At 40.6% G+C, this 17,387-nt stretch overlaps 1 protein-coding gene across 2 annotated transcripts; it reads right to left on the reverse strand.

Moving 5' to 3' along the window:
* Positions 1 to 315: 315 nt before the first annotated feature.
* On the reverse strand, positions 316 to 6,551 carry hapln2 (hyaluronan and proteoglycan link protein 2). Of its 2 annotated transcripts, XM_037785388.1 has the most exons (6): positions 6,310 to 6,551; positions 5,973 to 6,068; positions 3,553 to 3,909; positions 3,211 to 3,327; positions 2,949 to 3,131; positions 316 to 1,356 (listed from the first exon to the last, which is right to left on the reverse strand). In XM_037785388.1, the coding sequence occupies exons 1-6, from the start codon at positions 6,341 to 6,343 to the stop codon at positions 1,079 to 1,081; spliced, it is 1,065 nt and encodes a 354-aa protein (XP_037641316.1). In that variant the 5' UTR covers positions 6,344 to 6,551; the 3' UTR covers positions 316 to 1,078. The 2 variants fall into 2 exon arrangements, with proteins under 2 accessions (XP_037641316.1, XP_037641318.1); XM_037785390.1 differs by lacking the exons at positions 5,973 to 6,068; positions 6,310 to 6,551 and adding an exon at positions 5,615 to 5,647.
* Between the last annotated feature and the right edge of the window lie 10,836 nt (positions 6,552 to 17,387).

The following is a 17,387-nucleotide window of genomic DNA, read 5'->3' on the forward strand; positions in this document are numbered from 1 at the left end:
GTCAACGCATTATTCCAGGTTTAGAGCAAGATTGATGATTGTGTATGTGTAACATGTTTTATACTTTCATTCTGGCAATTCTTCCATTAGTCAAAGTGGTTTGTGGTTTCCAAAATAAATGATGGTTTACTGTTTTACCAGCCAATTATTTCTTAAAAGGGACATATTATGAAAAACTCCCATTTTCAGTGCTTGTGCTCATACATTTGGGTATCTGGAGTGCCTACTAATCCACAAACAGTGAAATAAGACAACCTAATTAGTTTTTTGTGGGCAACATAAATCAGAAAACATGTGATTCAACAAGCCATTCAGATTTGTCTCCCCTTCCTATGTCACATGCAGCCTCATGAGAATATATCGCTCACAGCTTGAGAACTACCTTTGCAAAGGTGCACCATATTTTTCTCACAAGCCAATCAGAGCAGACTGGGCTTTTTCGGTGAGGGGTCTTAGAGAGACAGGCGTTAAAATGGAGCGTTTCAGACAGAGGGTGAATACAGGTCTATTCAGACAGACAGTATGAGAAAAATAATGTTTTTTTTTTAACATTAAAGCATGTAAATATGTTCTAGTAGAAACCCAAAGTACAAGTATGAACCTGAAAATGAGCATGATATGTCCCCTTTAAATGATTATTCATTTTGACGACCAAATTTTACCAGCATTTTGCCAGTAGCTCGTTGACAAACCGTACCCAGGAAAAAATAAAATGTCTCTTTATATATCAGTTTAACATAGATTTGTTCTGTCTTTATCTCAAACTGAAGACAAATACCCACAAATGTGGGTACACTTTTAAAAGAAAATCCAAAGACGTTCTATCTGTTCTCTAAATTAGCTCTGCATCCACCAAGTTAGATGTAAAAAGGGCCTTTTGTTTTAGAAATTAGACTAAACTATTCTACTTTCAGTAATTGTCTGTTGCTTCAGATGTGGCATTTCTTGCTCACTTGAGTTGGTGGATCAAGCTGTATATATATGCTGTGCAGTGATTTCTGAGCCTCTGGTTCTATTGCTTAGACTCACAGCTCTGTTGAAACACGCATGTAAGAAGTGTATAGTTCTTTATTTTAGGCTACCTATAGCAATAGGCGCCGTACAGATGCATCATCTTGTTTTGGAATCCAAATGAGCGCACCCCTGCTTCAGGGATGCCCCCACAGTGCTCCCTGGGGTTGCTGATGGGAAACCGTACGCTGCCGTCTTTCAGCCATCCGCCGTCACACTGGTCGTAGTTTTGGAAACGCCAGGCTGAGTAAAGCTGGCCGACCAACGCCAGCTCAGCTCCCTGGCGTTGACATGCGTGTTCTGCCTGCTTGAAGGAGAAAGACCCCGATATGTAGGAGACAGAGCCTGTGAGAGGAAGGGAAGATTTATGGAAACACATCCAGAACTTCAATCCAGTGGCTTCTTATCATTTAAATGCTAACGTAGTTTTGTTTAAAATGGGTCCTTCATTTTTAACTCTGACTGCAGTGGAAGTATTTTCCCACTAATGAACTTTTTCCATCATATCGCAATGTCGGCCTCAGTTGTGTTATTCTTTCTGTTCATTCTGCTTCTCTGTCCCTCCTTTCAGCCACTTCCTCAGGCCCCTTTCATTGCCATTCTCCACCTGTCCACCAGATGCCCTCAGACCTTGCCACCAGTCCCAGTTACCTGACTCTCATTCAACTGCTCACCTGTTTCTACTTTCCCCTCATCAGCCTTGCCATTCCCAGCACCTGACCTTCTCCGCTCACCTGCTCACCTGCTCACCTGCTTCCTATTCCCTTAATCAGCCCCCCTTTTCCCAGTCAGTTGTCAGATAGTCAGTGAACACATTTACATGCACAAAATATTCAGTTTTTTCCCCTTTTTCTGAAAAAGACAATCTTCCTACTAAGCTGTTTACACGACTAATGAAAATGTATATTCCACTAATATTCCTATTTACATGCAGTAAATACTCTGACTATCATGTAATGTATTTATTGCAGCCTCCCTCTTTCATTCCTTCTTGAAAAAGGTCGACGTTACGATATTTGTACATATCCAAAAAATCTGTTGATATCCAAGTCTTTGTAAAAGTAGGTGTGTTTCTCCTTCCGACCAGAAATGTGGGCTTTTCTTTTGGGCATGCATCTCTGCAAACTGACGGCTAGTTGATTTGTGTACAATACACAGAGCTGGCAGTAAACAGGCAAGAGGCTGTGTCGCAAATATACAGTAAAAACTCCAATTGAGACGCATATTCTGAATGTGCTGTATACATGTCCAAAGAATGCTCCTAAAACCCGAATAATATTGGCATATCCTACATGTTTTAATTGGAAAATGCTCCATTAGGAATAAGGCCTAATTTGTAACATTCAAACGGAATATGTTGTTTACATGACCCGTACCAATAGTGGAATATTAGTGTGCATGTAAACGTAGTCAGTGTTTGTGCCTTGCTTTCCAGTCATCTGAACCTGTATCTGTTCCTGCACCTTTATCTGAACCTGCCTGTTTGCTTATGTATCCTCATTCTACCAATAAATCCCTGAACTCTTCCTGTCTGTCTGGACTGTCTGTACTTGGGTCCTTTCCATGCCGCCTCGCACCCACCCGTCTGACACATCATGTCTCACCAACAGATTTTATTGTTCTGTCAACCTACGATCAGTCCCACTCTCACACTGTAGCTACAAAAGGTCAATTTGTTGCTACAGAGTTGACATTCTGTATCACTATGTTGAAACACAAACACAAAATGAAACAAAACCATTTATTGTTTTTTAGAAATAAGCAGAATAAAACGAATGGATGTATTTTTATTGATTGTATTCATTATTATTATTATTATTATTATTATTATTATTATTATTGTTTTTAGATCCTCACTCTGCCTGGAACATAGTAAAACTTCCAGCTTTCTGTCATGAAATTAGACTAAACGTTGATCCGAGCCACTCCAAGCTTACCAGACGCCTGGGAGGTGAAGCAAAAAGCGTCGAACCGATCGTGATTCTTATCTTTTGGTCCATAACTGCGAATGCCAGGGAGCGGCTCTCCTCCACAGACAGGTCGAGGATGAATAATGGGGTAATGAACGGTCCCGTCATCGAGCCAACCGGCATTACACCAGTCTAGACCCTCCGTCCATGCTGCAGGAGGAGACATGCAGATTTAAGAGAGCTGATAAACCTGCAGACAACATATTATTGGTCGCACAGCGTGTGGTACCTCTGTACAGCTGGATGTATGAGGCTAATGTTCCATCTTGTTCAGCACAAGCCTCCTTAGCCTCATGGAAAGTGAAATTGTAGCGGCCCCTTTTACTCTGATACGGGAAGACCACACCTGGAGATAGAAGCTGTTTGTCAGTGTTTATGTTTATACACTTGTACTGTATCCTGTCTTTCATCAAAGACATGATTCACAACCATAAACAATCATCTTTGATAACATCCATGCCCTTATGTAGATGTTTCAAACACATATTTTACTTCATTTATACCAGTAAGACCTGGCGCATTCCTTCTGTTTAAGTAGAGTAGACACTAGGCTTCTTATTGCTTCAATTACCTTCAATCCTCAACGTAATGGCCACACTCTCATCCTCGATGCCGTTGACAAGCTCGCAGCGATACGTGCCGCCATCTTCCAGCTCAAGACTGCTGAGCTGCAGGGAGGCGTCCATGGTGTGAGCCTTCCGGAGGGAAGCCCGCGGTCCGAGATGGCCATATAGCTTGAAGGCATGTGCATTTGATATCATGATAATGTTCTCCTGCCCTACGTGTTCCGGCTCCAGCTTGGTCCATTTCACTTTGTAATGGCTGGGTCTGGTTCTTAGGATACATGGCAAGGTGGCGTTTCCTCCCCTTTGAGCAACGACCTCAGCGTACACAGGCGGGTCGAGGAGGTACTTCAGCTTCTTGGTTGCTGCGGGTGAAACAGGATCCAGGAGGTGTCAATAGAGTGCTGCAGGAATTAATCCTAAAACCCGGAAATGAGTTAGCATTTTTGCACTTCCTGTTCCCTCGTCTCGAAGTCAAAGATTTTCACATTTTGTTCTACGCCATAAAATTAGTTGGTAAATAACCCACTTGTGAACATTAGTTTTTTCCCTCTGGCGATTGCATTTATCCATCAAAAATCATAAAAGTGGTGTTCATTTGCGAAGTCTGAACATGTAAATACCATATACGTCTGTTTGCCACAGAGCTTGTTTTCTGCAATAATCCAAAATCCAATGGAAAAATCCCATTTTCCCTTTTTTTCAAGGGAACCAGGGCAATGCGAACTTCTGGGTTGGCTTACACAAATATGTCATCCCTGCAGCACTCTATGCCACCCAGTGTCAATTGGTGCCTTCAAATGGTTTACTGTGTTCATGAGAAGAGTCCATATGAACGCCCTCCTCTTGTGGTATTCACAAGAAAGTTTCGTAATTCTCAGAGTTCACAAGTTGTGACGTGTTTGTTGACGTTGTCAGAAATGGCAGAGGTCATGGAAGTTAATTTTTCAGCGCATAATATTGTAGTTTTAGTCGTATATTGTTTTTCCTTTGTAATTTTATAATATGTCTGAGGAAAATATTGATATTCCCAACGGCCTCATCTTTGTCCTCTGTCATTATACCTTTGCATTTACTGCATTATCATACCCACTTGCTAGCTTGCTAAATTGTTAACCTCTGTGGCTTCCAGATGCTGACAGTAACGTTAATATTGCCGTTGCTTAGCAGATGTGTTCTCACAACTTAACCACTTGAACGCCAAGCATATCGTGTACAAGACTCCCCACGTTGTAAACACGAGCTCACGAGTTTCATTTGAAGGCACCAATTGTTACATCATGTAGTTAGTTATTTAGATACTGTTTTTTCTGAACATGGTGCCGTTGATGCGAGGCAATGCAACGTCATCACAAATCTAAAAGAATATATATATAAAACTAATGTATGTATCCATACATACATATATGTACAAATTTAGAGCTTGGTACACAACATTTAAGAACATGTCACAACTTGAGCTAGATCCTAATTATTCATTCACTTACCTGCTCTGTATTTACCTACTAACTCTCCTGTCATTACAGATCCAGCCACTCCCACCTGCCCTGCAGTGTTTCCCGCCTTTCCCCTCACCCGACCATCTCCGCCCACTCACTCACCTGCTTCCCATTTGCCTGATTAGTCTCTCGGTATATAAAGTGGCCCATCTCCACTCTGCCTTTGCCAGATTGTCTAGTGTGCATCCCACTGGTCAGTGTCATTCTGCCTGTGACTCAAGCTTTTGGGTTCAAGTTGGTTTATTTTCTGAACTGTTACACATGTGACAAATGTGGAGTTGAAACCATACCACTCCGTCTCGTACCAGCGCAGTTAGGGTTGACATACAGAGTATACAGTAGAGCAGTGTAGCAACACTCTGCTGCCTTGTAAGCATCGGTAGAAGAAAAGTCTAAACAGGCCAACAACATTTAAACACTGCTTGGATGCCAAATACCTCCCTGAACCTTCTCCAAGGCATGTCTTTGTAGTCTCTCTGTGCACACTTTCAGACAGTCTCTCTTTGAAGGCCTTCATGCCACACTTTGTCTCTCTGTCCCTCCTCTCCAGACACATAGTTCTCCAAATCACCATAAACATTGACGATTTCCATCCGTCCACAAGATGCTCTCGACTTTCCCTCCTTTCCCCATCCACACACCTGTTGCCACTTCCCTAATCAGCTCTGCCAGGCCTTCCCTGCTCACCTCCTCACCTGCATCTCATTCCCTCATCAGCAACTCTCCACATAATAATACACTTTTTGTTTAGTCAGTTTCAGAAAGAAACAAATTGTCAAACACAACTTTGATGTTGAAAGGTGGGAGGAATGGGTTTCGGGTGCAGTTAGATGATCAGACAAGCACTTAATTTCCCTTCATTCATTCATTAGCTGCTGACAAGGAAAACCTCATTGATCACATTCACATTAACATTCACATTACTGTACCTGCTCTGTTGGGGGTATATATAGCTGAAGACCAGGTGAATGTTAATAGAAGAATCACAGCACAGTTCATTATGAAGGGAGTCGCTCTTCCAGCTCCTGCAGTTCATAAGAAAACAGAGTTCTTACTAAGATTCAATCTTATTTGGTGCACAAAACCAATCACACTTTGTCTTTGTTCTCACATATGATCTGAGAAATGATGGTAAATTTGACAAATAATCCAAGGTTTTATGCACTAGGATGGCAAATTTCATGTTAATATGATATTTACAAACTGTATTTTACCCTTAGTCTGAAATCAGCAAAGGTAAAGGAAGAAAAATACTGTAGTTCAAACCTGAGAAGTTGTGAAGATGCAGATGTGCGCTCATCCTCCTGCGTTGTCCCACATGCCGACGATGTTTTTAAAGTGTCTGAATTCCTGGATAATTCATAACTTTGGGAGGTAGAAGCTGCTCCTCATCCCTGTTGGCTCTTCTGTCCAAGCCCTGAATGATCCGCTGTCATACCCAGTTCATCTCTCTCTCACTCTCACCCCCCCTCTCTCCTCACTCTGGTCATATGGTCCAGCCTGTTGTTAACAGTGTGTAAACAGGATTGTTGTCCTCTCTGCTCCAGATGCTGATGACCATATGGAGGTCTGACATGCTGTCTTTGTCTCTACTGGTCTCTGATTTCTGCTCTCCGTAGCTCAAAGTGAAACAAAATGAAAAGAGTACTGAAAGGATTTAAAGGTTGAGTAAGTTCACACTTTTGTTTCCACATCTGATGTGAAATGGGCAGTTGTGTTGACTCAGTAGTTCTCCCCGTGAGTATTAAACCAATCTTTACCTCCGCCAAGGAGGTTATGTTTTTGATTTGTTTTGTTTGTTTGTTTGTCAGCAGGATTACAGAGATACTAATTGACCAATTTTCAGGAAACTTGGTGGGAGTGTGTAGCATGGGCCAAGGAAGAACCCATTACATTTTGGAGTGGATCCGAATCCTGGAGCAGATACACCAATTATATTTCACTTATGGAAACGACCTTGGCTGAGGTCTATGCTTTCTGAGTGCCTTTCTAGTTATTCGTAAAGTCAGTGATGTAGAAAATAAGCAACTGCAATGGTTGGCACATTTTTATCTTGTTAGACTTTTGGCCACACAACATTCAGTGATTTCACAGAGAGAGAGAAAGCTTCATCTTTAAGACCTGGTCTGACTGAATCCAACTGGTACCCGGAGTTTGAGACGCAAACCCAACCTCAGACCCAAAGCTTTATTTCATTCATTACTTGCCATTAGCCAGCAAGTCTAAAGCAGGTTGCACACTACTGTCTCTTTTGATCTTCCCACTGGGCATTGCATTATCAATTTGAAACACATCACACACATGGATGTGGTTAATTGGGACAGTCAAAGAAAGAAATCTCTTAGCAAATGACTTAAAAAAAAAAACACACCAGAAACTGATGGGTCTCAGGTCCATTAATATAGATGGCTGAAATGTTACTGTTAACCTCTAAGAAACAGTTCAAAACACATCAAACTATGGTCATGTTTTTGTCTATCCTAGTCATAGACTGTATATAAGAAGTGGACGTAGTCACCATGACGTCACCCATCACCATCATGGTTTATGGACTACCGTTCTGAAGCCTTGAGTTCAGCATTTTGGCCGTCGACATCTTGGTTTTTTGCAACTAGAAGTGGCACAAGAGGGTGGAGCGAAGTATAACCAAGTGCTGAGTAACACATTTTTAGGCGACCAGAATGTTACAATTAACTTTCCTGAACTGAAAACACACTGTTATTGTGTATTTTGCACCAGTTCAATACATCAACTTGTTCTCAAGGGTCAACGAAGGGTTATTCATTTGCAAAAGACTCTCATTTTAAAAATTTAAAAGAGAAATTATTTGATAAAATCATTTATTGAGAGCTAATGTGGCATTAATATCCTGTCTGTTTTGTTGCCAATATGTCAGTAATAAAAATGTGAAATTCACATGCTGGCTACTATATTAGCTCCTGCTGTCAAACAGCATATTGTAGCATACAGTGCGTACAGCAATGAGCCATCACTGAGCCCTGTGGACAACAAGCCTTCTTGTGTTTTCTAACCTTTCCCAGAAGGCTATTGCCAAAGAAGACTATAGTGTGCATTCAGCCATCTTTGTTATTGCCCACAGAGCTCTGGGGGCAGTGGGAGAGGAAGCTGTGTCGACTCTAGTTTCCTTTGCCGCCGTGGCCCCCCCGGGCACAAGGGCCGCATTGTGACAGTCACGGTCTCCACGCAGTGACAGTAGGCGGCGGTCACACAAACACTATCCAATGTGGAAAAAAGATAAAATAATGGGATTCTTCTGTTTTTGCTTGTGTTGCTTCTCCATTGTGCTCCGTCGTCAATGGGACTCTTTCTTGTCCTCCAATTAGTATTCACCCAAACACCTCTAGGTGAAAAACGGCCAACTGTCTCTGCAGCACCATCTATCCATCCATCTATCCATATGCAATTATGTTTGCACTGTTAGGAGTGTAAATGCACTGCAAGTTAAGAAAAGACATAGAGAAATACTAGCAAATGAAAAACAGTTCTTTATTACCTTGACATCACATGTGTCGCATTTAGAAAAAAACATACCTGCAAGAAATACATTCACCAATTTGACAACACAAATCTGAAACCTAGCAAGGTATAAATAATAAAGGACACCTGAGTGATAACACAAAAGACTTTTCCAAGGGACACTAAAAAAAGGGATGAACATGCCAGTAATTAGGCTTACTTTAGGTGCAAGTCATAAAATCATTTTTTTAAAACTAAAGTAAACATTGACAGCTCATTTTCCAACACTGAATCACACATCTACGTTTTGTCCGTTTTCAGGTGTTTCCTTACTGTAAGTTACAGTGTGTTGAGGGTGTTATGTACCAGCAAGTCAATTTGTTGGTCTAGAGCATCATACTACTGTATATTTCAACAACTTCTAACCCATCTGTACCTTTGGGTGACCCCGGGTGGGGGGGAGGGGGGGGGGGGGCACAAACCCATGTGGGAGCGGAGCACTTTTCCATACTGTTGATGAGTCAGCTGAGCTACATCTACATTTTCCCGGCAACAATGCATTTGTCAAGGTAACATTAAGGGACTCACTATTGTCATGTATGCACCGTGTTCAATGGGCGGTTAAGGTGGGGCGTGAGGTCCAATGAGGTTAAGGTAGGGGTGGGAGAGACCAAGTTTAGTGAGTCCCGTCACCATACAGTGGTAAAAAAACACGTAATTTAAAATAATACAAAATACAACCATTTAAAGTTGTAAGTCCCTCCCCTATTGCCAAGTATTCCATATATTCCATATTCCTATCAACATGCACCTCTCCATCTTCTCCCTTTTGCTTCATTCTTTTTCCATATCTCTTCTCTCTCTATCATCAGCACCACACATTGTGGTGAATGGGCAGCACAAACATTGCCCTCTGCTGTATATAGACTGTTTACTGCAGTACTAACAAGTGTCTTCAAAAGGCTCATAGTTCGAACTGTGTCCGGTTTAACACAACTGTGGTATCACATTGTCCGGTCTGGGAGTTGCCTGTGTTTTCGTATTACAACTTTAACCCTTTTACAGTGTGTTTTCAGTTTATCAAAGTTAATTAGAACATTTTTGGTCGCCTAAAAATGTCTTATTCAGCGTTCGGTTGTACTTAGCTCCACCCTCTCGTGTCACTTCTGGTTGCAAAAAAACAAGATGGCAACAGCAAAAAACCAAGACCAAGGACAAAACACCAGAGTTAAAATGCTGTATCATGATGCCATCGTCTTTTCTGGCAGGAAGAAAAACATGTTGTTGCTTTAAGCAAAATGTTTATGATGTAACTCAAGTTAGTTTGAGTCCTAATGTGAATGATGGGATGGATTTGAAAGCCTCGATAGATTATGTTTTCCTTTTAAAGAAATGAGGGTCAGTGATTTCTGAGCTTCTTGTCTCTCTCTGTCTGTTTGACTGATTCTCTCTCTGTCCTCCTGCTTGCCTCTCTCCTCTGCAGCTGTTGACGCCTCTCAGTAACGTCATATTTCACGCTGCAGGTGAACTCTCTCGGCCCTGCAGCTCTCTCTGACACTTCATTTCCATTTGATTGATGGGCTTGTTCTTGGTTTGAGCTTGCACTACTGAAACAGAGAGCGGTATTGGCAATCACTTTTGTTGATTCCAATTATTCTTGTTCGTCCTGTTTAGGTTTCTTAATTCATTCTGAGAACAGAAACCAAAAATGTCTTGAAAGCACAACTCACCCGTTGTTTCAGCAGATCTATGCTGCCAAGAGAGACATTTGTCATTAAGTGATGTGCTGACTGACTAAATGTTCGTACAGTAGATGAGCGAGGCTGATATGGAAGCCGGTCGGGCCTGCCTGCAGCCCTGATGCTGTATCAGCTTGCGTGGTGCACCGGTGCGTGACTCTGTTGACGGAAAGGCGAGACAAGTGGCGGGGTCATGAACGCAGCTTCATGGGTAAAAAATATGTACTTTCTGACAACATTTCTACAACTCTGAAATGTTCCCCCTTTCACCTGTGAAGACACACATTTTTAACATTCTTACAGATGCCTCTTTTCCTGATGCCCTCGCTGAGAGTGACAGCTTTTGAGTACAATGACAGATTGGCCCTCTTCACAGTTTAAGAAGCTAAATGTTCCCGACAGCTCCGGGAGGCTCCCCTGTCTGACCGAGGGTTACCTGTATCCCCCTGCTATTCATGCAGGTAAATGCGGGTACCTTTATGTTATCTTTGCACAGCTCATACATGATAGGGAGTCTAAATGGAGCTGGATTCACCTTTGACCTTTTGTTATACAGCAAACAATGTTTTGCATTCCTTTCCTCAGTGTGGTTTCATTTTTCTACAACAGAGGAGCAGATACATGTACAGTATGAGATTATGTTGTGTGATTGCAATGAAAATTGTCAGCGAGAGTTCAGTAGGGTGCAGTTCTTCGTATTCCTAGAAGAAAATAAAAGCAGCATTTCAGGAGAACTCGTTCGTTACTTCACTATTCTCTCCTTTGTGAGTCTTTCACCAGCTGCATTCAGAAGTCCTGTCATGCTATGAACACTGGGTATATGGACCTTGACATGCCTAACCCCTCCTTGAGCTTCTGTGGCTTGGCTTGTGTACCTCATTTGTATGTCTGCCAAATAAATAAATGTAAACCTCCACCACTTCCTTATGGATCCTGTGCCTCACGATAACGTAGCACTTTTTGTGTATTTATTAGACTTAGAGTTACCTGACATGTGTCAGGTGACTCTCTAAATCATTCATACATTTTTTGTGGATGGTTGTGTGATATGTGACATATGACTCTCTCGAGTCTCCCAGCAGACACGCGGGCTCTTCACTGATTGGCTGCTCAGATACTCCTCTCTGTCAGGTATTTCATCAATGCTTCATTTGAAGATAACTGCTCATAGCCAGCAGCACTTTAACAGTGTTTAACTTTGGTTTTCAGTCCAAATGCTTACACAGTTTTGGAAAAAATGCATAATTATTAACGCAAATTAAATTATTTAAGTATTTTAACAAAACAGCAGTACACAGACACACTAGACAAAATCAGGAGAGCGAACATTTGACCTGTTGTCGTTAATGTGGAGAGATTTACTGATGAGCCTGAGGCTCCTCAACCAATCACTTACCAGTTGAGTTAGTTTTGTAACATGCTGATGACCCGTGTGATAGACGCACAGGTAGATATAGATCTGAGAGCAGAGACAAGGAAGAGATAAGTTTAAATTCCTGTCTTACTCTGTTCAGCCTGGAGCTCCTCTGGGTGGTTTACTCTGCACTGAACGGCACAAAACCTCAATGTACAGTATCTACAACTCCTCCTCGAACAACAAGGATACTTTTTTCATAATTCTGGGTGAAAAAAATGGTAATTTCTGTTCATAAACATGCAGATATCTCTCAGCAGAAAAATGCCATTCATCCCATAAACCTTATTAGAGGAATACTGTATCAGTTATTTGAATCTTTTTCATATTTAGTTTTAATAATTGTGTCAACATAATGAAACCGTGTAAGACAGATAAATGTGCTGAAGTTCTGAACCAGGTTTGTACGGCAGAGTAATGCTACCACCATGACAAAAAAAACTTGCTCAGTTTCAAAACTATAATGAGAAAAGTTTTAATTTTAATGAAATAAGTTTCAGAATCATTGGGCAGCCAGTAATAACAAGAAAATACTGTATGTCCTAATAAGATGAAAAATATTATAACGTGAAAAGAAAGTCGTTACAATGTGTGAAATGAAATAACCCCATTTTCAGATATTTCTTCACTTACTTTTAGAAAATATATGATGAACCTATGGATGAAATAACTTGCTAAGAAAGATGTTTTTGCATTGAACACATTCTCTAAGCTTATGAGCCCCTTCAAAAAGCACCCACACTACAGTATAATAGCTCTACTGTGCATTAGCAAGTTAAGTGTAAAATACCTGTCCACCTGCCTATTGTATGTTATCTCTGTGTTACGTAAAAGGCAGGTTTGGTCTTGCGTTTATCTCGTCTCATCTGGTGCCAGGCCTCTTGTAGTCTCCATGGTGTTACTACTGATGCCCTCCCGCCTCTGATGGGGAGATAGTGTTATCAGTGGGGCCCAGGAGTCAGCCTGCTGCACTGATGGAGTGACAAGAAGCATCCACTTCCAAATCTGTGGCACGCACACTTGGACTTCTAGAGTCCCTGATGAGTCGCAACCAACTAGTTCTCATTAAAAAAATAAGTACTGTAATATACTGTATCCCTATGAGAGTGTTGTTATGCCTCCGTACCAACTGTCCGTCCGTATGTGACATTCTCGTGAACGTGATATCTCAGGAACGCCTAGAGGGAATTTTCTCAAATTTGGCGGGTTGATTTTGGTGGTCAAAGGTCAAGGTCACTGTGACCTCACAAAACACATTTTTGGCCATAACTCAAGAATTCATATGCTAATTATGACAGTGTCAATCAAAAGTCTAACAGGATAAAATGATGAAGTGATGATATTTTGGACAGACATGGATGTAAACTGCAATTTGATTGGTTGGCGGAGGCATACAACCGTGAGGTGGTAATTCTAGTTGATCTGGTGACCTCGTCAGTAGGACAGAGACACACCAGCTGTACTTTATTTTAACCCTTTGAGACCCACAATAGACCCGTTTTTGTCTTTTTTAGGGGGGTACAGGGGGTTTTTAGCGAGAGATGGCAGGTTAACAGTAGATGTCACATAGAAGTGGTGTACATCATCTGAAAACTGGGAACCTGAAGATGAATTTGAGATGCTGCTCAGCATCAGTGTGTCAAGTTGTTCTAGTCATAAATCAGAAATAAACATGAATGAATGAATGAATTAAAATGAATTATAAAAGTGTATAAGGATTTAGAACATTATGATCAAAGTATATCATTTCCACTGTTATGTCTCATAAATTGTTGCAGCAATTTTTGGGATTATACCATTTGTTACACAGATTTGATGCTAAATTTAACCATTGTTACCACAATAAGTGGGCATATCTGTAAAGGGGAGACTTGTGGGTACCCATAGAACCCATTTTCATTCACATATCTTGAGGCCAGAGGTCAAGGGACCCCTTTGAAAATGGCAATGCTTTTCCTCACTAAAATTTAGCCCAACTTTGGAGTGTTATTTAGCTTCCTTCCTGACATGGTAGCATGGCATGGTACCAATAGATTCCTTGTTTTTTTTTGTTTCATATGATGCCAGTATCTTCACACTAATCGTATTATCTTTTCTGAGGAAGCACTTTAATGTTGTGGCTGCTGGAGGTGGAGCTAAATATTGAATCCATAGCAATGTGTCATATTTTATAAGGTGATCCCACCTGAAATATCTCAACAACTTTTGTATGGATTGCCATGACATTTTGTTCAGATGTTCATGGTTTCCAGAGGATGAATCCTACTGACTTTGGTGATCCCCTGACTTTTCCTCTAGCACCACCATGAGATTGAAATTTGTGTTGTTATTAACTTAACTATTTACTATGAAATTTGATTCACACATGCATGTCCCTCTAAGGTTAAATCCTAATAGCTTTAGCTATCCCTGACTTTTGCTCTAGCGCTATCATCGGGTCACACTTCAAGTACCCATCAGCCTCAGCTGTACTTTGTGTTTCGTGCCAGTAACCAAATGATAGCACACTAACGCACTAAATTAAGATGGTGAACATTGTTAACATTACCAGCCAAACATCAGCATGTTAGCCTTGGCATTGTGAGCATATTAGCATGCTAGCGTTGCTCAAGCACAGACTCACAGAGCTGCAAAAAATTGCTAATGAATTGGCAAATGTTATCAAAATCAAATCAAGTAAAAACTGAAGAACAGGTTGTTATTCTGGTCAGTCAGGAAGGAGCAGCTGGAGTGTTAGCAGCAGGCTAGCACCTACAAATATTGAATTCACTCCATTATATTGTAATAATATCACAGTCACAACATCTGTCCATGTTCCCCAACTAGGATATTGAACGTTGTTTCAGTAATACTGTCAGTTAGCGGCTTAATCCGGTGGAAAATAAACAGTGAAAGTTGTTGATACATGGACACTTTAATCTAACTGAGCGGCTTGAATTTAATACCGTTTTGTTTTGATTTTGGACAGAGATATGTGGATATATTTCAGCTTTGGTTTAACTCTGCCTGTTGTGTGCAACACCGTGTTATCTTCATATAAAATGTGTTTAAAAAGAAACAGTTTGACTTGAATTACTCATTTGTGCACACACATAAATCGGCTGTTTAGTCCACTCATCCATCCGCTCCAACATCCTATACTTCACCTTCACTTTACATTTTGTATACTTTCTGAACAAAATAAAGCAAAAGAACAAATCAGACATTACATCTGAATCATTTCTTACCAGCTTTTACAAAACAAAAGCTCCACGTTTTGCAAAATCCAAAGAGTAGAGAAATTGAAAACATTTTCTTTATGAATATTTTAGCATGGTGGAACTGACTAACCACTAACACGAGGTATACAGGGATGACAGTATTGCAACACTTACGGTGCAATTGAAAGTATTTGAGGAATTGTTCAGTATTATCTACAATCTGACATGAATGTCATAGTGACAAAGACGTTTTGCATTTTTACCAGCACGAGACTCATGCAAGACATCAGGTGTCTGCACGAGTTTCTACTGCTGAGGAAACTTTGGTATGACAGTGAGTCCCAGCATCTCTCTGGTATTCAACGGTAAAAAAGGACTGCATAGAGAAAAAAAAGTGAGCGTATGGGTCACCGTGGTTTCATAAATTTGGAGACAAACTTACTGACATTACAACATTTTTATCTTTCTGTATTTGGTTCAGATTTATCTTGTTTACACTGCTGTCTGCTTCCCATTGGACCTCTATGGCACCATCCCTGTTTGATTTCTAGCATTATTGCTTCTGCTCTGTTTCCAACATGCTTTCTTACAAGACATTCCTTGTTTTATTGTGTCCAGAGGACACATCAATCACCGCACTGATAAACAAAGAACTGAGAGGTCAGAGGTCATTGACTTAATCTGTTGTCCATCAGCTATTCCTGCAAGACCGTACATGTACATTATCTAGGGCGTCATTTGAGCAGCAGTGATTGTTGAACCTACACCTGTGGGCTTTCACCTGACCAGAGTTTTGAGTGGCTCTGTGTGTGAACCTCAGGCTGACTTAAGTGAAACCTGTAATGCTAACTGTCGAGATGAAGTGATGAGGAACGAGAGGGAAAGACGAGATGAGACTTGTTGGTCGTTACGACTTGGAGTTTTAAGTTCCTGTAAATGATCAATTCAAAAACTTTGAGTAAATTAGTGGGTTTCTTTCAAAAACAAGCCTACATCTGCATGCATCTCTCTCAGGATTACAATTAATGGCAAACCTGTTTTTATGCTTTATGTTTTACAAATAGGCTGTACAGTATGACATGTTGACACATGCAGTGAGATTTACCGACCAACAGTGTGACTTCTTTGAGCTTCTGGTCACAGCTAAGCGCAGCAAATCTGTGATTTGATTATTTCAAAGAAGATGATGCAGTAATAGTTTCTTTTATTACATTAGCATTAGTCAACATTATTCGATTATTAATGTACAATAAAACCGATCTTGAAGAAATAAATGCATTCACAAATCAAGTCACAAATATAAACTTTTAAAAAGGATTCACAAATTTTTCTTAAAAAAAGGTCACTGTAGTTTTTATGAGACGTTTCTCAAAAAGGAGGAAGTAGTGCATTTGTTGGGGATTATTTTCAGCGGCGGAGTAATTCACATTTGGTGCTTGCTTTGTATACACAATACTTGTTAGTAGATACATTCACTGTTGGTTTGGGTCTTTTCATGGGATTTATTGACTAATACAAATATAGAACATATAGATTCACGCTTTAATAAAAATTATACGCTCAGAGTTTGTCAGTGTAGACATTTGAAGTCTGACTGACTTGTTATCTGGTGGTCAGACAGGATGCTGAGCAGACAGACAGGCCTTTCTGTCACTGCAGAGTTCACTTCAGAGTTCATGGCTTCTCTTTGACGCCTGTGGTCTCAAGTTTTAATAGTTAAAATTCCCCAAAATCATAACAAAATTCCTTTCAGCTCTTTTACGTTTCTGAAGAAAAGGCTCCGCTGATGGAGGACACCGATACAGATGTAAGTGGCATCTCTTATCAAACTTTACTGCAGGAAGTGGAAGAGGAGGCACACAAAAGTATCCCTTATAGCCTAACCCCCAGCCTGTACTATAGTGAGCCTACAATAACTAATCACAGTATTCTCCTAACCCCGTGCGTTCTCCTCTCGGGCAGCGCCACGCCCGCATCCTTTTTCTATTGTGACCGTGAAAGTCAAACTAAATGGTCTATGATGTTGTGGTTTCCTCAACAAGTTGAATAAACAGCTCACTGACGCCAGCAAATACTGCTTAAAGGATACCAGCCGTTATTCTATCGTTTTATTACATCAATAAATTCCCCAAAAACAGTCTGTGTAGCCCTAAATGCGCCATCAAATTATTGTATTCAAAAAATTATTAAAAATGCATAAAAGAACCATACAGTTGCATTAGGTGTCATATTTCTTGGCCAGTGTGGATTTTAGTGTTGATGACGTTCTTCGTATGTTTAGACATGACAGCTAATAAGCAAACTGCTGCTGCAGTCTATGAGAAAATGACCCTACTACCCTTCTCACTTGATTTATTACCTCCGTAAACATTGTAAACATGAGTTTATGGTCTCAATCGCCAGTTTCAAGTCTTCTTCAATACAGCATGATGTTTATTTAGTAAATTATAATCACATTTAGAGTCAAATAGACCATAAAGCAGGTTATGCTTTAGGGCGTGGCTAGCTTGTGAT

The sequence above is a fragment of the Sebastes umbrosus genome, chromosome 11 (assembly GCF_015220745.1).
Source record: "Sebastes umbrosus isolate fSebUmb1 chromosome 11, fSebUmb1.pri, whole genome shotgun sequence".
In the NCBI taxonomy this organism is placed as follows: domain Eukaryota; kingdom Metazoa; phylum Chordata; class Actinopteri; order Perciformes; family Sebastidae; genus Sebastes; species Sebastes umbrosus.

Coding starts and splice junctions, on each gene's coding strand:
- hapln2 (XM_037785388.1), bottom strand. CDS start 6,343: ATGAGCGCACATCTGCATCTTCACAACTTCTCAG. Junction 3,132..3,210: donor ATACATCCAGCTGTACAGAG/GTACCACACGCT, acceptor CTCCTCCTGCAG/CATGGACGGAGGGTCTAGAC. Junction 1,357..2,948: donor CTTCACCTCCCAGGCGTCTG/GTAAGCTTGGAG, acceptor TTCCTCTCACAG/GCTCTGTCTCCTACATATCG.